Consider the following 23,120-nt stretch of genomic DNA (forward strand, 5'->3'; position numbering starts at 1 on the left):
TAAAATTATAAGGTTCTTATATAATATCAAAAAGTAGAAAGTTGTAGGAGTTTTACCATATTGTTATGTCAAATGGAAGACAATAAAACAGAGTTGTTTTTTTTAAAAAAAAAGTTAAAACTGTGTCTTCTGGGCAAATCACAAGTATAATCACATGAAAGAATGACCTTCCCAAACCATTACATCTGGCATCATTCCTCATATTTTAAATAACAAAAGATATCCAAATTTTAGCCTTGAAGGCTAGAAAGTTCCTATTGCTTATTACATTCATAAGATATTGAGGAAGAAATGTGTGTTAACACACCTCTTATAGACTAATAAACTTTTATTACAAAGCTTCTTCCATGTTTTTCTCAAAAAATGATCTTCTAGTACCATTTTGATGTCCAGTGCTCAAGTTGAGCTTCACAGAGAATCTCTGCTCAAATATCCAGTTCATTTAGCTCAGCTGTATAGAACTTTTTCTGTTCTGGTTACAATTATATCAGTTCAGAAAGAAATGCCATTAATTTCCTGAAATTTCCTTCTTCATGTAGCTTGTTTTTGTAGACTACTCACATATAAGTGCTAGTACAGTTGCATGTAGGAGGTTTTAAAATGTTAATTGGTGCAAAGGTGCTTCTTAGGACCAACTTTTGTGATTTTTGAATAAAACATTGAAATTAGCCTAAAAAAATAAAATAAAATAAAAAAGGTTGTTACCCATGTGGGAAACCTAGCTTAGTGAAGAGGTATTATTCTGAAACCTTGTCTACAACACTAGAAATTTGCCAGGGAAAGAGGAAGGGGGAGCACTAGGTCATCAATTTAATGGTTGAATTTCCCAGAAAAAGAGGTAGGTCAATTGTGTTCATTGTAGATTTGCCCATTTTTATTTGCATGATCGTGCCAGTTTGCATGCTGTGGTTTCCTGAGTTTGGAATCCCAGTTCTAATCCACTTTGTTTTCTGTCTTCCTTCTGTCCTTCTGCAGGAGGTCCCTGCAAAGATAGGTTACTTGCAGATGTCTTTCCTATATTTCCTGTATTATATTATTTCCTATATATACAAGAGCTGTAACACCAGCTCTTATACACTACAGCAATATAACTCTGATACACATTTAGTGCAACATTAAATAAATAAAAAAAACACATACCTATTCTAATATTACAGAGTTGTAATTATTTTCCTCACTCAATGTCACTTGAATTTTAACATCGGAGAAATTAACAGCTGTATATACTCATCTACTGGTACTGAGTTTTCTTCATTAGTCAGAGGACATGATGCTCAAAAGACTTTCTGACTCTCTGAATGCAAAGACAGCAAATGAAACTTGCAATATTTCAGGGCCTCAGTGATGGTTAAAAGGTTGCAAGTAAAATCCTTTGATAACATGCCTTGAGTTATGAAAGATTTTAAATACAGACATTTCCTCCATAAACATGTAAGAGCATCAGTGTTTTGCAGTAAATGACCCTAACTAAATGCAGCAGCTAATTTTTGCTATGTTAAGACTCATGTATCATGGAGAGGAGAAAAATATACGCAATTCTGTAATGTTAGACAAAAGAAAAGAACTCTGTAAGGAGTCTGTCGTATTCAGAGAAGACTAATGTAGGGGTTTTTTTTTTGCTGAAATATGTTCAGACAGCAAAATAATGCATTGCCAATATTTACTGCCTGGACAGAGCTGACATTGTTTCAGGTCGTAATAGACTTCAGTGATAGTTTATTATACAAATCAGTCTTTTTCAATAAATCTCTGCTGAAAATATGGGGTCATGAGTGTTTTTGCATAATACTTAATTTGTAGATACCTTCAAAACTTGTTTGGTGTGGTGGGGAGTGCCCCTCTGAAAAAAGGAGATTGACATTGAGGACTAGCAGAGGATGATCCTGAGATCTTTTGGGAATGACCAAAAATATGTGCTATAACCCAGGTTATATGGAACTAGTTAAAGTATTTTATTTCTACTTACATCCCAAATACCTGAGCAGAATATACATTCCAAAGCTCTGTAGACTCAAGGTTTATTATGACAAATATTTCTGAGTAGCGTATCTGAAAGAGACAGTAGAGTACAATGTTATTACTACAGCTGAGCTGCATAAGAGCTGTGCACCCCCGGGGTAAGCGTCCCCTGCGGCACTGATATCCGGGGTCAGAAACTTCCTAATACCACTGCTTTCATTTTTTATTGCATGCATCAATGCTAGTTAGTGTAGAGAAGGCTGAACTGTCAGTTCAGTTTGTTTCATATCCTAATACTATACGTTATCTGATTTGCATAATAGTTTATTGTAGGGTCTCTTATAAAGACTGGGCAAATGATTAAAAGTTTTCATCATTTCATTTTCATTATTTTTGATGTTGTATTTATATTCTTTACAGTTTAAGGCATAATAAATATGATTGTCTTCTGATTTAGAGCTTATGTTGCAGGTTCTTGGAAGATATGAGAAGTTATCTAGAAAAATTGATAGTTGAGAGAAGTTGCATATTGTTCCTGAAGCATTTTATTCCATTTTAAGGAAAAAATTGTACCTGTAGATATCATATAATTGAAACAGTTTGCTACAGAGCAAAAGGTTTCTGGTGAAGCACAAGAAATTTAATCTTCTCAGAATGCCGCACCTGCTGTGCTTTTAAAATAATAATGAATATTATTAGTTGTATTTTACATTGGTGCATGATGCAGTGGGTTTCTATGGAGTGATGTTTTGCGTCTGTCTACTGACTGGTCCGCAGAATGTAAGTACAGACTGTTGAAAATAGCTAATGGAATTGTCTTTCAGGTCCCCTATAGCTACTGGTATTGTAGAGGTGAAATGTTAGATGTTATTATGAGACTGGAAGGAAAAAGAGTATGTTGAGATTCAGGTTCAGTCATCTACACATTAAAAAAGCATTCGTTATCAGCATTATTAGTCCTTATAAGCACAGTTTTGTTTTTACCTACTGTACAGTTTTGTTTCTTTTGTTTTATGTAGTTTTTAATATTATCTGTTTTAATACTTTATTTCAGTTGACTATATAGGATTCTGATAGTATTTGTGTAGGAGATGTGAAGATACATGATTCAGGACTTTGTGTCAGTTTTTACTTAAAACCACAGACTCCTTTGAACCCCGCTTGGCTCCTCAGGCTACACTGCTGCCCATTCACTAGACCGTATCACTAATGCTATTCGCTCAGTAAGGTATCATCTGCCATGTTGCTGTTTTCTTAGTTGTGCATTTTCTGCTTCATTAGAAAAGTATCTCTTGATGCAAGAAAGAGGAATGCTCTTTCTTAGTGGTATTTTTGCTATGGGACTCTCCACTGCAGAGATCACTGAAGCCAACATTTACTTAACTGTTGAATTACATTTCAGATTGAAAGAAGATCAAATCTTTGGGGAAAGGATTTTATTGAGGTGTATCTGTAGGAAAGATTCCTTTTGACTAGAATGCTCTTGAAAATTAGTCAGCAGACGAAAGCAGGAAGCAAGATACAGAAGTTGCAAAGATGTAATCAAAGGTGGCTGCAAATGAGCAGTCATTCATTCGCACGTACTGAAAGGAGGAGAAACCGAAGCTTGCAGCTTTGTAGGTCTCTTTGGTTCAACCCACTCTTCCTGTCTACTCAGGAAAAGGAAGTGAATTTTATGCAAGGTGATCTTAAGCTGAAAAACGTTCTTCAGTCTTAATATGATTCAGTAGTATTTGCTACCAGCTTGAACTGGATCAATAAAAAGATATTTCTCAGGTTCCACTGGTAAAATAAAGGACGGAAATGTGAATCACCAAAATAACAAAGTAAGCTTCACACGAGATGGAGTATGCTGTCTTTCATACACCAGCTTCTTTAAGCTGTTAGGTACTCTTTTGAGCAGCCTTTAAGAATTATGTATTTCAACTGCCGTTTGTTAATGCCATTATGGAGATATAACTTCATATGTTTTCTTTCTGGAGAAGCTAAACAGTTAAAAAGTTGCATCAAGCTTTTGCGTTAAGCTGTGACATTAGATCATGATTGTAGATAAGTTAACCTTTTACCAAAATGAAGGTTGCAGTTCATACTTTGAAGTTGTTACTACGAGCTGTTTGTAGATCCAACCTCCAGCAATGCTTCGGTGCGTTTGAGACTATTTTTGGATGAACTAGATTTGCCTTTTTTTTCCCTCCCACCCCCTTAAATGGAAGCACGACCTGTATAGGAGAAGTTGGCAAATGGCAGAAATGCTGTGGTTCTCTACTTCCGTACTCTGGCTCTTTTTGAATCCTGTTTTCCCCAGGCCTGCAGGGAAACAGATACTTTAGACGTCCACAGACTTTTGTTCTTGCCAACATAGTTTGTTCATGGTATGTCTTGTTCATAAGGTTTATTAAAAACTGCTGTGTAAACTTACCTACTCTTTTCATGTTATGTAGAGCAGAAAACAATTTTATATTGACAGTTTTAATCTGAGTTTGCTTATAAAAAGTCCATCCATTTTTACTGGGGTGAAATTGCACTTGGTTGTAAGAGATCTTTGCCAGCCACTGGAAGGCAGACGAGGAATATTAGCATCTTGTAAGAATTAGTGGAATATGCTTCATCGGCGTGCTGTGAGGAGTCACGCTCAGCTTGGCGAGCTTGGGATTTCGTATTTGGGATATCGTATTTGGGATACGATACACAACTTCTTTTAGGAACTGCTTAAGGTTTGTAGCTAAAGCAGGTCGGAGCACAAACAAGCCAACCCTGTCCCTGGAGGAATATAACAATTTGCAAAGGAAACGAAGAAGGAAGAGAATCAGGAGCTGATTACAAGCGCAGGTTGCGATCCCTCGGTTTTTATACCTGGGTGGTGGGGTGGCTCCGGCCTGGAGACACTGTGACTCTGGCTCTTACAGAGGCATCGAGAACGTTTTTTGTTAACTTGGCTGGGGTGGGACTTGCTGTCTAAAAGATGTGGGGAGAACTTGCCTGTTTCTAAGACCATTAAGACTCCCGTCAGGCGGTGTGTCGGTGTTGGTGCAGGAGCTGTTTTAAAGGGGTTATGTTTGTGTCTCAGTTTGTTTTTTTGGCTTCCCCCTCTTCTCAAATCCGGTACGTTCCTCTTACTCATTTCCTCTCCAGATGAAACAGTTCCAGTCTTTTAACCTCTCCTTGTATGGAAGTCTCTTCCAGGCCTCCGGTAGTTTTTCTCATCCGTAGTTCATCTCTATTAATTAAAATGCATAGCAGTAATTCATTTGTTCGTTCCAGGCTGTGCCATCTTGTACAAATCATGTGCAGTCTGTTTACTTAGCATCGCTGTGTTCCCTTCTCTCTCTTTTCTAACCTTACCTTAGAAACAATTAGACTGGAGGTGAAAAACCCCATGGTTATATGCAGTCGTGCTCCTGTTCCTTGTCTCTGATCGTCCAGCGGCAAAGGTTTGAGACCTGAAGAAAGATTTATTCACATGTTATCCAGGCAGCCACTAAAGCGTATTCTCAAGTCGGACTAGGACTTCACTGAAATTTAAGTATTATGTGCCTTTCTCAAATGAACAGTGGAATACATCTTTTGTTAAAAAAAAATCATGTTAAAAAAAAAAAAGTGTGTGTGTGAGTGTATAATGAATATATATTTATGAATTCTCATTTTCAGAGACATCAAAACTGTTGTGAATCATTTTCATTAAAGGGAGCTAAAAATACAATTTAATGTATATAGGATTTCGTTAACAACTCCAGTATAAGATTTTATTTTTAATTCCACGAGATTTTTTTTTTTAACCCATCAGCATTATGCACTGTGTAACAAACCATTTTCTCTACCTTTTATGGAACAAATTTGAAGGAGTTATACAAGTTATACCGGTGCTTCTAATTCTTTTGGGACACGTCTTTATTTTGAGATGCACAGTTCTGGCAGAGAGCATGTCATCCAGCATTTGATTTTTCAGAAACCTGGAAAAGAACTCTGAATTACAAAACAGTTAGTCAGAAGAAACAGAGATGTAAAAGATCTGCGGTGTTTACTTCATGATACTAAATCTCTTCTTCACTGCCGGTGTTTGTTTTGAACACTGCTTCAGTGGCAGTGAACCAGTGGCAGTGCTCAATAAACTTGAGCAGTATTTCATTTTGTTTTCCTGTGCTGAATTATCATCTTTGAAGTGTAATGTTATGATTAACAGACTGAATCCATGAACTGAGCTATTGCTGATTTTTCCCTAGGGTGAAAAACAGGTAAATTTGTCAAAAAAAGGATGCTGTGCTTAGATTTTAAATGAATGTAAAACCTACTGTGCTGTACAGTTAGTAGGTTTAAACCTGTCTAATCATTCTCAGATTAGTAAATGTGTGTTAAAATTGAACTTTAGAAATACAGAATGTAAAGATGAATCAAGCACGCTGACTCATTAATATTAATCTTTTAATAAAACTCCCCGTAAATTAAGGCTAAGCTAACACTGGGCAAATGATTCCAAATGGTTTACTAATTCCTGAGTTTTATTGCTTAAATCCCACGTCACGGGTGAGACTGCGTAAGCGACAGCCCGTGGTGGGTCTGGGTGTCTGGGTCTGTGCAGGACCCAGCGGGGTTAGAGCTTTCCCCGCAGCCGCCCTCCCGGCGTCTCGGCGGCTGGGTCTCGGCCGGGCTCCCCGCGGGGACCTCGCCGCTGGCCCGGGACAGCGGGCCACCAAGTCCTCTTGGTCGGTGCCGGGCAGCTGCTCGCGGTTCCCAGGTGCAGGCATCACCATCCGGGGGTCCTGGGTCCCCCGCGTCCATCCCCTCACACACCCCCCCCCAGGCTCTTTTGCTGCTCATGGGGTCTTCTCCACCTGCTTTCCAGGCCCCTTCCTCTTCCCGAGACCACTAAGGGAGCCCTTGTGTTCGGCCTCCTCCTCTTTCCGAGCCCCCAGGTCCCCGTTTTCCCAGTCCCTGGCAGTCTACGTGCAGGAGCACAAAGCGTGGTCGGCCTCCAAACCGGTGGCTGGTGGTTGCGTCCCTGCCGTTAGCTGGACGGTTCGGAAGGTGCCACCTCTCTTTGGTCGGGTGTTAGCCAAACTCGCAACCGGTTTAGCAAGTGAGCGGCAGGCCTCTGCTTGAACAGTTCAGAAGTTCACTTTTGGATATTCACTCCCCCTTAATTACCTGACACCCATTTACATTCATAATTTAAGCTATTTTTCACCTCTAACATCAGGACAAAGCACTAACAAAGAAGAAAGAAAACCTAATTGGAACTGAAGAGTTTCCCTGCAAGGAAAGTTTAGAGTGCTGAAGTGTTCATGTAAATGTCTAGAAAATTCATTAGATATAAATTTTCCTTATCCAAGTTTCCTTATTTCAGAGCAGAACAAATAAGATTTAAAGAAACAGTGTGTTTTAAAATCTGTGTTTGTCTTGCTTTTAGGAAGTTATGTATACGTATATATGTATATATACACACACACACACACACTGAAGACATTTAAATGGGATAAGTAAAATATGTACTATTGCATGTGGTAGCAAGGTTATATAGTCACTGCTGCAAGAACATCAAATTAAGTATTTCAGGTGGTTTCTTTACATTTGATTTTAGCCTGCCTAAAATTGCATTAATGTTATTACTGCTGAAGTCATGGTATTTATTTAATATCACATTTATATGTAATGTAAATTAAAGAAAAGATTTAATAGGTCATTTCTAAAGTATTGTTTTACCTTACGTAGTAGAAACAGTTGCTGGTACAGGAGCACGCAGCACGATAATCCGTTAAATAACTTGCAGGGCGACCAGATGGCAGGTTTAATGGAAAGGGTGTCAATTATTCCTGTGCCGTTTGGGGTGGGGAGGAGGGAGGGAAGGGGAATCGTGCAGCAAAAGCTGGGCTGAGAGAGGCTGACACTCAACCACAGAGCAGCTACCAGCTTCAGATGGAACTGAATTTAGGACACAGGAAGAGAGCCAAAGGCTCAGATCCCTAAGGCAAAACTGCTTGTGGGCGATTTTAATTTCAGATTTGATTCCACAAAGATACTGATACTTACTTTTTCTACAAACAGGATCTTAATAGAAAGATAAGTTGTTACCATAAATCCAAATTAAATCCAAAATCTAAATTAAGTTGCCACTTTTCTAAGTTTAGTTGTGTAATTTGAACCTTTGAAAGAAACAAGTGAAGAGTTGAAGACTTGGTGATGTGTTCACAGCAGCCTGTGTCGCGGAGGAGATACGTGGTAGCGTGCCATATCGTTGGAGATCCCCAAATCCTGCAGACGTGTGTGGATGTATCGCAGAGAGGAAGGGAAGATGCAAACCACCAACCTCCAAAATGATTCCTGGGCAGTCTCTGGGAGAACAGGAGATGGCAGATAACAGTCCTTTCAGCTGCTCTGTACGAGTCCGTAGCGGAGAACCCTAACCAGGAGAACCAGGCTCCTGAGCTGTGGACTGAACAGTGTAAATGCTTGTGTGCGTTTTCGATGCAGAGAGATTACAGCTTGGCCGTAAAGTCTTGAAAACGCTCTCTTTGCCCCTCCTTCTCCAGTCCAGCTTGGGTTTAGAGCCAGTATTGTTTTCATCCATAACTTGGCCTCATCCAGCGGCTGGACCGTCACAGCAGCAGTGGTGTTCCTCTGTGGCAGGGCCATAGAGGTTGCCTGGCTCTGTGCCGCTTTTTCGTCCTCGTGGCTGCGTGCTGCGGTTGTAAAGGCCCAGGAGAAGAGCTAATCGTTGGGGAGCTCCACGAGTCAGTGACCTGTTGGGTATCTTCAGTGGGAAATTAAATAGGGAAGGGAATATGCCTGTATTTTGTTCTGATAGGTACAAATGAGGAATAATGACACATTTTTATATTTTAAATAACATCAAAAGATTTTTTAAATTTTGATTACTTGATCTTCCTCTCTATTATTCTTGGATTCAGTGGGAGCTGATGAAACACATCTTGGTGAAAGTCCTTGAATGTACACATGAAAAAACAGTTGATTAAGTCCTACACAAAAGTAAATTCTCAAGAATTCATTTAAATACATAAAATGCATTTTGATGAGTTGTGTTTTGTAGCGGACCAAAGACAACATAGACTTCACAGTGTCAAGATTGTCTTAGCAGTGAACTTGACCACTTTACCCTGGAAAACTCTAGAAAAATAATATAGTAAAACAAGCTTTCTTTTATGATCTGAAGCCTTTGAGGCTGAAAAATACCTAGTCTGACATTGTTAAAAAATTGGAAAACCATTTTAAGTTTGAATTGGGATATTCTAACCTCTTGAACTGTTTTATGAAGTCCTAATTAATGAAGTAAGCTTTTTGTTAGGAAAACCAGGGGCTGAATAATCATACCAAGAGAAGATGAAATCTGCAGTTGGGTAAATTGGGTAATTTAGATTGTTTTAATCAAAAAAGGGAGGTTGGAGTTATTGAATCCTGCTTTAGTGGTGATATTCCAAGTATCTCTGATAAAAAAATCCCTGGACTGGAAGCTAAATGTGACTACAAATAGCTAGCCGCGTTTTCCTGTGGACATTTTTAGAAAAGATTTTCCTAAGAGGTGCAGTTTCCTGCAGAGACTGTCCTTTTTTCACTAATACAAAAGGAATAAGCCAGGTCTTACGGGTGTTTGGAACTGTTAAGAATTTATTTGAGCTGAACCACTAACACTTTTTTTCCTTAATTCCAAATTAGTAATATATTTCTGTTCAGTGACAAAATATTTCTGGTACGTAACTACATAGTCACTTCATTCTGACCAGTAACCGTGAGGTGTAAGCTCACAATTAAATTAAACTATGGGATTAAATAACAGTCTAGAGGATATTAAATATATGCCTACATGCTTAATGTTTAACAACAAAGCAGAATTTGTAGGATGAAGTAATATTTTCCATTAGACTGGCTGATCTGTGATCAAGAGGCCTTATTTGTTTTCTGTCATTTTGTGTAGTATATATGAAGTATCTTATTAATTCAGGTGTTCACAGATCCTACCGCAGCACCGTTGTCTGATTAATACACTAAACTTCGAGTTAAAGGTAAAGCCTGCAACTAAATCAGTGCCTGCTGCATTGAGGCATCTGTCTAATCAGTGCGAATTCTCTCATCAGTATTACTGCAGTACTCCTTACAAACACATTATTGATTTTTTTCCCCCAAAATTTTTTATTAACTTCCTATTATTCTAAAAAGAACAAAAAAGATTTAATTAAAATACATTTTGAAAACTGTTGTGGTATTGACTGTCTCTGTGTACAGGGACACTTCCTAAGTTCTTCTTAAAACACTCACAGTTGTTTATTTTATAGTTTATACTAGTGCCAAAGTAGCTCATTTATCTCTTACAACTGTTTCAACAGTTGCGAGCTCTCGTCACCAAAAAGGACTGGCACTTCAAGAAAGCTATGGCAGTCTTCTGAACTTCTCTGTCTTTTCCAACTGTAACATACATTTTCTTTTAGAGCTGCATTCCTTTTGATTAGCACCAGTTTGAGTGCTACAGTTCACAGATACCAACACAGGCTGCTAAATAAGGAATACCCAATAGCCAGGTGAAATGGCCCATTTTTCTTTGGTTGTCTTTAAAAAAAAATGCATCTTCACTGGCTGTATCCAGTGTATCGTATGTACGTATATCTCCAAGTCTGCAAATAGTAAGTTGAAAGATTCCCAACGCTTGATGTACTGCACTATACTCTTGTGCTTTTGTGGGAAAACAGTCTCAGAGAAACTATTTATCCTAATGGTTTAAAGGGTGTTGTAATAAATCTGAATGAATGTAGCAACTTCGTACTGTCTTCTTGAGAAATGGCTATGTAAAGTAACCTAAAGTGAGCAGATTCCATTGCAGATATTTCGGTATCCGGCAAGAACGAGCCTGGCGAAGCCGGCACGCTCTCCTAGTGTCTGGCAGGTCAGGAACAGACCCCACAAGGGCTCGTTTATGCTGCAGTGAAGACGGGAGTGTGGCAGGGTGACCATTAAGGCAAACACCGAACCTAAAGCTCTGTGGTAGGGAGTCACCTGCTTTCCGGGGGTGATTTGCAGCTGGGGGTTAACTCATGTCTTAACTTTACTGTGGTATTTTGGGAAAGATTTGTCAGTCATACCATGAACTCAGGCACTTGAGCAGAACCGTTTGAAATAGAGTTTTAGAGAGATTTAGAGAATTTTCTTCAACTATTTTTCATACAGAATTTTGATGCCCCTTGGTTTGCTGGCTGTTTGCTTCAGTCCTCCTCCCTCTCCGGATGGGGGACTTCATCTCGACTAGTTTTAGTTGTCTTGATTATATTAGTTATTCAGACTCTCTTTATGTTCAGTGGGGAGGAATGAACCTGGAAAGTTCTCTCCGGAGAGAGAACATCCCAGGCGGGTTCTCTGCTCGTGTCTGTACAGCTGCGTTCGGTGCTGGTCCAAGCGCGGCCCTATCGTCGACTGAATTTTAGGTGCTATGCGATTAATAACAGGTGATGTAAAGGACAAGCTTATGGGCGAATTAGAAAGACATCAGTCGCTCGAGACAGGGCATGTAACTTGTACAGCGTCACGAGGTGATTAGCTTTGTTTTGAGTTGATTTAAAAGAAAATTTGGCAGGTGTGCTGCAAATTTTTAAAAGCAGGTTTATTTTTTTCTGGTGGTGGTGTAGCGTGGCGGAGTGTCACCAATGTTTTATGTTTAAAATGTAGTACAGCGGCCTATACACAATTCAAAGTTCATCCTATCCTTTTACAGCATATTCTGCGTGAATAAGGAGGAAACTCATAATAGTAATTACCAGAGGGTGTTGTGTTTTGTTTTGTGATCAAATACCACGAAATTGAAGGGTATGAGCTACGTCGTTAATTCTCTTCGGTTTGGAATGATCTTGTTGTTACAGCTTCTGCTACATTTGAAGATTTTCAGATCCGGCCCCATGCTCTTTTTGTTCATTCCTACCGAGCACCGGCCTTCTGCGACCACTGCGGAGAAATGCTGTGGGGACTGGTGCGGCAGGGGCTCAAGTGTGAAGGTAAGCTGCCGGGAGAGCCGCTTTTGGAAGCTCAGAAAGCGGCTGGGCTGGTCCGCTTGCGCGTGCTGTCTCCGCTTCTGCTTTTAAATTGCTTGGGCACAAGAAGAATTTTACAATTAAGTAGCAACAGTAAGACCTACCTAACTAAACAATTAGTTGATAAGGATTTAACTGCGCCGAGATTTTTCTAGTTATTGCTCCATAACTGGAAGGCTAAAAAAAATCAGTCTATATGTATTTTTAAGGAAGGGTTATCTTCTGAGTCTTATCTATACTTCTCTTATCCTGAGCCTATTTCCTATGTCTAATTCCATATCGGTTTAATTTAGTTAATTAAATCGAAATTGCTGTCAGTCCCTAGAAGGCTGTGCTAGGTATCTTCTTTTCTCCTTCTGCCACAACTGGTTTGGCTCCTGCCGGACTGTGTGTGCCGGACCTCCGTGAGCTCCCACCCACGGACCACAGAACCCTCCTGTGCTTCACAACACGGAGTTTTGGAGAATCAAAGAATAAACAGTGACTATACATATAACTTTCCGAAGTGTGTGATATTATCTCCCTATAATCCAGTAGCATTTAGGAGCCAAACAGCAGAGTTGAGGAAGAAAATTTCAGCAGAAATAAGGGTGTCATTTTTGTCCACTGGGAAAACGTTATTTGCTTTTTTTTTTTTTTTTTTTTTTTTGTAATAAGCTATATTCAAATGGTTTTAAATTTCTCTTTTCAGGATGTGGTCTGAATTACCATAAGAGATGTGCATTTAAAATCCCTAACAACTGCAGTGGTGTGCGTAAAAGGCGTCTGTCAAACGTTTCCTTAACAGGACTGAGCACTGTTCGGACGGTTTCTGCAGAGCCCTCACCTAGCACGCCAGATGAAGCTCTTCTGGTATGGAATTCCCTGGTTATAAAAGCAATGCGTGTTGCTGTTGAGAAACGTGGGCATTTAATGCTGTGGGATCTGATTTTGCCTGTTACAGACTACAGATGAGGCTGCTGTTTAAATTATAAAGCTTTGTAGTGAGAAAAGGTGTCTTAATGTAGCACGGAGGTCAGTAGCTAAGGGTATGCGTGAGAAATTGTCACTTCTGGTGCTCCCAGGGTTCTTCTCCCACTCTGAAGAAGTAGGTTAGTTTGGAGGTCCAAAATTGCCTGCTGTGCTAATGGGTGCTGCACCTTGTTGGAGAGTGACTTCTCTGGAACTGGAAATTGCATTTCTTCTATGTCAGACCATTATAATCACTGGTTTATGATATAGCAAAGAAATGACCTCAGGAGAACGCTCTGAAGCAAATTCCACTGTATCCGATTCCCTGCCACAGGTAATTGTTTTGAGCCGGTGTGTTTAGAGTATTTCTTGAGAATGTTTTGGGTTCTTTGTGTTCAGAAGGAGGTAAGAGGAATCTCCACTATTTCCTTAATCTGAGCTTTGTGGTAAATGCCACATATATATACCATTGTGTGTGTGTATCTGTATATATGTGTGCATACATACAGGTGTGCAGGGTACACACATGTGCCTGAAAAGTATACTTGTATGTACTCTTATATAGTATATGCAGTCTTCCATCCTGAAAACAAGTCTTCTGAGAATACAGTTTATTGACTAGAATAAGTCAGATCTATGTGTACTTTTTAATCTTTGGAATATTTGTTCCTTTTAATACTCCTGGTCATAATCTACTTGAGTAGTTAAGAATTTATGCTATGTGCACAGAAATGAATACACCCCAAATGAAAGTTTTGAAAAGTTTAAAGTGTAAAAGAGAAGACAGAATTTATAAGGATACACAACAAATATTATCTTGTTTTCCTCTCAATTAGAATATTACACTTATTAAACTTGACATACTAAAAGGACCGTATAGGAAATGATGCAGACCTAGTGTTACATGCAGTACCATCTATGAACCATAATTATGTACTTATGCTACTGATTATCATTAACCTAAAGCTACTTGGAAATTAAGGTTAGCATTATGAAGCTGTATTTTTAATTGAAAAGCTGCATAAATAGAGTGCTTAAGTTCAGCAAAAAGTGTAGCAACAAATCTTCATAGATTATTCGTATTTCTCAGAAGTTTGTTTTTCAAATGCTGACTTATTCGGGCCAATACAAATTAAAATTATGAGGAAGCCTGGTCCTCATTCTGAATTGTTTCTGGCATTGTGGTTAAAAGGGTTGTATGGGTGATATGTATCTTCTGTATAAATAGATACCACATACTGTACAGTTTCCAGATAGCAAAAAAAATTCAGTTTGAAATTTAACTGTAGGACTCTATTGGTAGCTGATACAGTCTTTAAATTAAGTATATGTTTTGCAAAGACATGTATTTTAAGTCTTCTTTTGGAAATGTTAAAATTATCAGTAAGAGTTTTCCAGTGAAGAAATGCAGGAGGTTTCATGTATACTGCAGGCTATACTCCTCTAAAAAGTCGTAATCGCTGTGCCCGAGCTGATGGTTCAGAACATCACATATGTGCACGTGCGCACACACACGCACACACACACGCTAGTGCGCATGTGCACACATGGAGAGAAAGAAAATATGTTTACAGAAGGTCACAGGCATAACCCTAGAGAAACGAACCGGATAGCTTTCAGATTTCACCTTTATTTCTGGAAGTCCTGGCAGCACTTACCAACTTTTCAGAACTGATTTCAGATACGGCTTATACTTGTTTTCTGTCTTATTGAATAGTTTTCTTTTCTTTTTTTTTTTTTTTTTTTTCCTTTTCCTTTTTTTCTTTTTTAAGTGTACATAAGCTTTGTCAGGTCTCATATATCAAACCTGTCCTTTGGACTCCATTCTTCCACAGTGCTCATGAGATAAGTTTTATTGCGGTTTATACTGTGGTATCAATCAAAGCGTGCACTTTGGAATGTGTTTCCTTCTTCTAGCATCTGTGTGAATATACTAAGCGACACCATCCTTGTCCACAAAACTGCATCATTCATTATTATTGTTTTTATTGGCACAGCACTTTACCGACTCACTGATAACGGAACAGAACTGCTGCGTGGGGTCGCTGAATTAAATCAGAGATCTGCCACTTATTCAAATATGCCTAAAATAAATGTTATTTTTACCTCTCTTTACTGTGTAGAGTCAGAGCAGTTGAGGAGGAATGAGTTCCTGGAAACGATTCGTAGGTGGAATTGTTAACAGAGTTACGATTTCAGGATCGTTATTGTTGATGCTGTGTGAACCAGAAAGAACCCGACTTTACCTTGCAGTGTTAAATTCTTTTAAGCCTGGCTGCTGGAAAAAGAGAATTGTCTTTCTGCTTACGCAGTTACAGCACTTGAAAAACCTCTGAGACAGGATAGTGTGGAATCCTGCAAATGGTACTTTAATGATCCTTGCGTATGGACCTGCCGTATACGGACATAGATTCAGTTTGGTATAAATATGTCTGCGTTAGCCAATGAAGTCTTTCATTTGAGCTGAAAATGGGCTAGCGATTATGTTTAAAAATATTGATCCAAAGAGTAAAATATCCTTTTTTTCCTTCTTAACTTATTAGTAGTGTACATCTCATCAAAGAGAAATGCTAAAAATATGAAATTCTAGGAGGCTGCTAGGTAACCCGGATTTCTGCCTTTCATAGCTCAAATGCACTTCTTTTACATTCTATTCTATAACATAGAATGAAATTATGAATTAATAGCACATTCGTGCTTGCTTCCAAAGTAACATTATTTTCTGTCTTTTTTTTTCTTATTTCCTTGTTCTGTTTTTTTCTGCTTTCCAACTTCCTGTCTCAGTCTCCTGTCAGCCCTGGCTATGAGGTATGTACTAAATTTACTCTACTGTCCATCATACTGTCACAAACATCCTCTTTTGTGGATTATCAATTAGCATCAATACAAAAAAAAATGTAGAGATTTATTTGGATTCGCATTTTATGATCTTCAGAACTCAAGGGCATTTGTTTTATTTTTCCTTTAGAAAGAGTATGTCCGGTGTGTAACTCCAAACAAAGTCCAAATTCCAAAGTGAAGGTCATAGTTCTGCCTATATTAAACAGTAAGATTAGCTAAAGTCCCTTAAATTTAAAATGTTTTGATTCAGAAGTGGCACTTTAATTTCTTAGACATGGTAGATGTCATTGCTTTGACCGTTGTCCTTTTTTATTGGTGCTAGTACACTAATAAAATGGAGGAGAATTTCAACTTCACTTTTAGAACATTGGGAATTTGTTGGAGTAATACAGAATATAAACATTTTATTTAAAGCTGAACAAGTCTGACCTTTCAGCACTCACTAGCGATGAACTTATCATAGTGCAGTGCAGTAGCTATTTTTGAAAATACAATTGCATTCAATAAAATCAATTGAGGATTCTGTAATTCTTTCAAAGTAAAAAAAATACAAAAAAATCAATGTACAACTAAGTTATAACTATAAAGAGTATCAAATCTATCTTAAAGAGAAAACCATATTTCTGTTTTTTTATAATGGATACAACATGTCAAAGATTGTCCTCTTTGACTTTCAGTATGTTTTTTTCCAAAGAAGTTTGTTCAGTGCTATAAGCTGCAAAAGTTTTTGAAACTGTGAAATTTGGCATCTTTCCCTTGCAGCATATATTTGATATGCAACCAGAGAAAAGCCGTAGGCTTTGAAAATATTTTCCTTTTTATAAATACTATATACTTAACCTGAGGAATACTGTGTCATGCCGCGCTGAAGGTTATCATGGCCAAATATTGATTTCTTTAAAAGAAGTAACTGTTTCTTCCTACATATGTTCTTATTATAGCATACCTAAGAATGCCCTTAAAAAATATATATATATAGAATAGAATCTTTGTAATATTGAACGTAACTTTATTCTAAGTATGTGCTGTCTGAAAAATGATGAATCCATCATTCCAGACAGTGATGGATTACACTAAATTAATAGTTAATAAAGTAGTCTTCAAAAAAACATAGGTATTATTTGGAGGAAAAACAAAATGATGCTTCTTTTGCAAAAGCAGAAAATATTTTACAGTCAAATTTTTACTTTAAAATACATTATTATGACACAACACCATTTTATTTCTGTGTTATGAATGTTTTCATTACTTTGGTACATTTTATTCATTCCATCCAGAAGTGATGAATGTTGATGCATTAAGGTAATTTTATAAACACATTGACAATGATCTCTCAGAAAAAGACTAACTGAGTTTTGCATTTAAAAATGAATGCTGTGTCTTACAGGGTACAGGTAAGTGGAATATTACATAGTTATCTACATATTATGCTTTTTGATACAGAATTAGTAATTAATTTTTACAAAGTAATTTACATCATTTTATTTAGAAATGCCATTTAGATACTCCTAACAGAATATGAAACATTAGGTGTTGACTGCCTCTCTAAATTCACTGTATGCAGGGTTGACTTGAGGCTTCTTAGCTGTAGAGGGAAAAGTGATTTTGCAGAACTAGGACAGCAGAGTCTCTGGGAGGGAATAGGTTCAAGTTCTGGATGGCTCTTTCCTCTTTCTTCCCTCCTACCTAGCCCTTAATATAGTAGCTCTTTTCTCTCACTCCTCTGAAATAGCGAATCCTCATTTCTGTTGACTAAGACAGTCACGCTCCGTGAAGCTTTCCTTTTCCATGGGCAGTTAGAAGAAAACACATCTTTTCCCCGTTCCAGTCCTTCTGGAGCTCGTTTGCCTCCTGGACTCCTTGGCCTGGAAAGCAGGAGCCCTCAGGGAAGGTTTAAAGAAGGATGTCACAACTGCGAGCAGCCTTGTCTGTGCCTTAAGCCAACCTTAGCTGCAGCTGAGTCCTTTGCTAATGGATACATTCGAGTCCATTGGAGTGAAGTTCCTCGGGGCAAAATTAATATTTCTTCTGGAGGGTGGACACTCCAGTTAACTCTGAATTAATATTACTCATAGTTATTTTCTCGTCCTGTCACCTCCTAGTTATCCATGCATGCTCTACTGATGTACAAGCGCATTCCTGTCCAAGCTCCGATCCCTATTTTTCAATGTCCTTGTTTGTTTAATAAAAATCCTTATGCTGTTTTGGGGAGTGCTGCTTGGAGGTTTTTGTAGCCCCAAATCAAGATGTTACTAAAATCATTCATTTAAGTTTAAAATACATCCTGTGAACTAAATCAATCTTAAATAAAGCTTAAACTAATTATTATTGGGCCAGATTCACCACTGTGTTCTAGCTTCATCACACTGAAGAGACTGAGAATCAAGAACTCAAAGTGAACTTGACACTGAAAGTTAAATATTAAAATATGACTTTAAGTTAATTCTACAGATAGTACTATTTAGTTAACTTGCTTTCAGACAATTATTTAAAACATTAATACTCATGAAAGATAAAGAACAGCCAAACAAAAAATATTAAATTTCCCTTTTGTCCTTAAGGCATTACCAATCTATGAAATTCAAAGTTCAACCGAATCTGAATTAAAATGTTCTGGGATGCAGAAAGTAAATTTGGAAATGACCTACATTACACATTGCTGTGCATACAATAGTGGTAGTCCATATAGCTGTCAGGCGCTAAGTGCTGTAGGATTTCTTAGTAGTGGCAATGGTAGTAGTAGTGGCAGTGGTAGTTTAGCAACATAAATAGGTCTTATGGAGGTGATTACATCCATATGAAGACACCTTAGGTTATAAAAGCCAGACTGATGTGACTGTTGCAGTGTAGGAATGCCATATAAAGATCTTTTTTTAAGATTTTTTTTTCAGTAGTATTTTCAGCTGTAATAAGGAAGCATTAGGGTAGATGGGCTCCTATTTACAAACTAAATTCATACTTTGATCCAAGCATACCTTAATCTACCTGAAGCTAATTCTGCTAGATTCATGAGCTTCATGTTTTATGAACTGATGAACTTTCATGATGATACCAAAAACCCATGAAACTGGGAAAGTTCTGATACTTACCCTGATGTGCACTATCTGTTTAGTTTATCTTTCTCTTTTAAAGTCAATTTTGCTCAATTTTGAGCATATCAAAGTTCATGAAATGCTCTATGTAGCTAGTATTTACTTAATCTACAACTTGTTTTACGTATGCTCTGTGATAATAAAATAACCACTATGCTCAGTGGTTTTGCTTTAGTTCTAAAGAGTCCTGAGTTACTACCTTTGTGTTTAAAAAAACTACAATCATAGAATCAGTAAGGTTGGAAGGGACCTCTGGAGATCATCTAGTCCAACCTCCCTGCTCAGCAGGGTCACCTGGAGCATGGTAGACAGGGCTGCATCCAGGCAGGCCTTGAACATCTCCAGAGAGGGAGACTCCACAGCCTCTCTGGGCAACCTGGTCCAGGGCTCCGTCACTCTCACAGGGAAGAAATTCCCCCTCAAGGTCAGGCAGAACTTCCTGTGCTTCAATGTCTGCCCATTGCCTCTTGTCCTGTCACATGGGACAGCTGAAGAGAGTTTGTCCCTGTCCCCTTGACACCCTCCCTTCAGGTACTCAGGTCCACACTGATCAGATCCCCCCCTCAGTCTTCTCTTCCCCAGGTTGAAGAGGCCCAGCTCTCGCAGCCATTCCTCGTAGGGCAGGTGCTCCAGCCCTCGGATCACCTTCGTAGCCCTACGCTGGACTCTCTCCAGTAGCTCCATGTCTCTCTTGTAGTGGGGAGCCCAGAACTGGGCACAGTACTCGAGATGAGGCCTCCCCAGGGCTGAGGAGAGGCTGATCACCTCCCTCGACCTGCTGGCAACACTCTTCCTAATGCACCCCAGGAGACCATGGGCCTTCTTGGCCACAAGGGCACATTGCTGGCTCATGGTCAGCTTGTCATCCACCAGCACTGCCAGGTCCTTCTCTGCAGAGCTGCTCTCCAGCAGGTCAGTCCCCAGCTTGTACTGGTGCCTGGGGTTATTCCTCCCTAGGTGCAGGACTCTGCAGTTGCCCTTGTTGAACCTCAGGAGGTTCCTCTCTGCCCAGCTCTCCAGCCTGTCCAGGTCTCTCTGAAAGGCAGCACAGCCCTCAGACGTGTCAGCCACTCCTCCCAGCTTGGTATCATCAGCAAACTTGCTGAGGAGGCACTCTGTCCCCTCATCCAAGTCACTGATGAAGAAGTTGAACAGGATGGGACCCAGTACTGAGCCCTGGGGGACGCCACTAGCCACAGGCGGAGGCCAACTAGACTCCACAACACTGATGACGACCCTCTGAGCTCTGCCTTTCAGCCAGTTCTCAATCCACCTCACTGTCCACTCGGCTAACCCACACTTGCTGAGCTTCTCTAAGAGGATGTTATGGGAGACAGTGTCAAAAGCCTTGCTGAAGTCAAGGTACACAACGTCCACTGCTCTGCCCTCATCTACCCAGCCAGTCATTCCATCACAGAAGGCTATCAGGTTGGTTAAGCAGGATCTCTCCTTGGTGAATCCATGCTGGCTACTCCTGATCACCTTCTTTTCCTCCATATGTCTGGAGATGACATCCGGAATGAGCTCTTCCACCACCTTTCCGGGGACGGAGGTGGGGCTGATCGGTGTATAGTTGCCTGGGTATACCAGAAAATATTGCTGCTTTATGTGCAAAATACTATTGCTATGGATGGCATTTCAGCTTATAATCGGATGTAGTTGTTCTTGTTTAAATAGAAACAGGAATGTAGCCTGTTGCTAGTCTTGAGAATTAAAAGTTCTGACATAGTACGTTACTTCTGACAAAGATGTGAGGTTTTTTTAATTGCATAGGAATATTATGAATGCAGCAATTAAAATTATTTTAAAGCTTCTCAGCTCTCAGTGCCCGAATATGGTAGTTTTGGAAGTTCATCATAGCTAGATGAGATCAAAATGATGATTGAGACAATTATTTTAAGTTAAAAGGTGTATATTTAGGGAAGTATTGGATATTATATCCATTTTGCACCTTAACCAAATATCCAGGCAGATAGCTAGAAGAGAAAATGGTAAACAACTTAAGGTCTGCATTTCCTGCAATTTTGTATGTGCCATGTGTAGAGATGTTTTTTGAAAGCAGCTTCTTGGGAAACCCCAATCTCCTGAAAAAGTTTTATAAGTATTTGGTTCTTCAGCTTGGAAGAGTAGAGAGGCTTAAGTTATTCTTGTCCTCAAATAATTACCAAGTATACTTAGATTCTCTGTTTTTTTCATAAGAAGGACATTCTACTCTTGGGATAGCTCTGGACTCTTAAAGATCTAGTGAAGCTTTGCCTGTGTGCCCTTCCTCCTCTGCTGGCAGCTCACCAGTTGCTGGGAGTAGGTCCAGCTGCTGAATACACTAAGTGCCTTCAGCCCAAAGAAGCTGAGAAGGGTCCAGAACCTACTTCTGAGAGTTTGAGCTAATAGTTATCAGCCTACAGTCCTTCATCGAAGTCTCCACAGCTTAAACTGAGGTCTCATAGATACTCTGGCACTGTGGCTGTAGGAATTCTTTAGGCGTGCACGCTATGCCTAAGCAAACATATGCTCAAAGCAGTTTTCATAGTTTCTGGTTTCTGAGTACTAGCACAAGTGTTTGCACATATCTTCAAAAAAAAAAGAAAAAAAAAAAAAAGACCTCAAGCCCCTGCGGTACGCATTTTACTTTCCTGACCTCTCTGCAATTTCCTTCACCTTGGCACTGTGTCTTCTGAAATGCTTCAAGAACCTAGTGTTTGTATTCTGAGTAAACCTTCAAAGATTTTCTATACTCGTTCAGTGACACTTTCCCTTCTAATACTTAACTTTAGTTTTGTACACTGATAACATCCTCATGCCCCACAACTGCCTCCCTGTCGCCCAGCCTCATCAAGCTGGTTTCTCTAGACCTCAGCTGTCCATTACAGGTCTTTTTTCAAACAACTGGCTGTTCAGTAAGCAAAACCGGCTGCTGATTATCTCTGCTGTGGAGATAATGCCGGTTAGATGAAACACATTTACACAGATAACAAAAAAAATGGTAGTAGTCTTACTTGATAGTGTGATCCAGAATTATATGATGATTCTCTAAAGTGTTTTATCTTATGTTTTATCTTGGCTACACCACTTCTGTATCATGGTATGTCTTTTTTTTGTTATTAGTTCTATACAGTAGGCACTACCGAGCTGCTGAGCCTCGCTTACAGTGTGGCCATTCTAGGAGTGCAAGATACGTACATTAACATCATTCATTACTTAAAATTATTATACTTAAAATAATGAAACACACTATTGAAGAGCAAACTAAACCTAATATTGTTGCAAAAATTATGTCTGTGAGATGCAGGAAAAAAAGCTTCATTCTGCATAAGTCCTTATACGGCTGCAGTCACTAGCAGCTCCTTTGCCAACAAAGTGCTTTTGTTCTGGGAAATCCCTGACTCTGCCTGAGAAGTTAATGTAGTCACATAACTACTGCTGAAAGCCAGTAATTGTTTCTTGTTCTTTTACAAAATAAAGCAGGTTACAGACAGAGCATTCAAACCACTGTTTGCTGGCGTTGATGTCTGAGCGGGAGGTGCAGGGTACATAATAATTTCCATCTGCGGATGGTTTAATGGTAGCAGATTGTACTGGAGTCAGTTCTTTGATGTGTTCGTTTAAGTGTTTTTTCAGACCGTAGCTATCCTTATTATGGTTCTTGCAGGACATTTGCCTTCAAGAGAAGAGTGCAAGAAGCCTCAAAAGACAACACACTTGATTAAGTTTTAAGTGTGATATTTCACTATGGTTAATTGAATTTTTTTTTTCCTGACTGTTAAGTTACAGTCACATCATTTAGTTTGTAAAAGAAAGTTAACATTTGCACTGCATAAAAAACATGGTAGTTCCTGTGGTGACATGGATATATAGCACCTCATTTAACAGTAAGTTCCTGTGAAAAATGTGTACATGAACATATTAAGGCTTTATCATCTGCCTTCAGGATAGGAAAGAAATACATGTTACAGCAAGTATGCAACACTGAAAATGAAACATCACGGGGCTAGATTTTATAAATACATATATATATATAATCTAGCCCTGTATATATAAAATCTAGCCCTATGTGTGTGTATATATATATATATATTATATGTATGTGTATGTGTGTGTGTGTGTGTGTGTGTGTATATGTGTGTATATACATATATTTATAAAATTAGTCTCACTTGTCCAAGTAAATAAATTTGTTTCTTTTGTTTCAGCAAACACTCAAAAATGTAGAAACACCTGTGTAGTTTTTGACTAGAAAATTCAGTGTGATGTACAG

The 23,120-nt window shown here is 38.9% G+C and overlaps 1 protein-coding gene across 3 annotated transcripts in view; it reads left to right on the forward strand.

The window, feature by feature from the left end:
- Positions 1 to 23,120, forward strand: part of PRKD1 (protein kinase D1) — a 141,655-nt gene that overhangs the window by 78,658 nt on the left and 39,877 nt on the right. For 2 of the 3 annotated variants that reach the window (XM_062576006.1, XM_062576008.1), the window contains exons 3-5: positions 11,814 to 11,945; positions 12,673 to 12,833; positions 15,717 to 15,740. In XM_062576006.1, the coding sequence (XP_062431990.1) occupies positions 11,814 to 11,945; positions 12,673 to 12,833; positions 15,717 to 15,740 (317 nt within the window). The remainder of the gene's footprint in view (positions 1 to 11,813; positions 11,946 to 12,672; positions 12,834 to 15,716; positions 15,741 to 23,120) is intronic. The other variant, XM_062576007.1, reaches the window with a different exon arrangement.

The sequence above is a fragment of the Rhea pennata genome, chromosome 5, assembly GCF_028389875.1.
Source record: "Rhea pennata isolate bPtePen1 chromosome 5, bPtePen1.pri, whole genome shotgun sequence".
NCBI classification, from domain to species: Eukaryota; Metazoa; Chordata; class Aves; order Rheiformes; family Rheidae; genus Rhea; species Rhea pennata.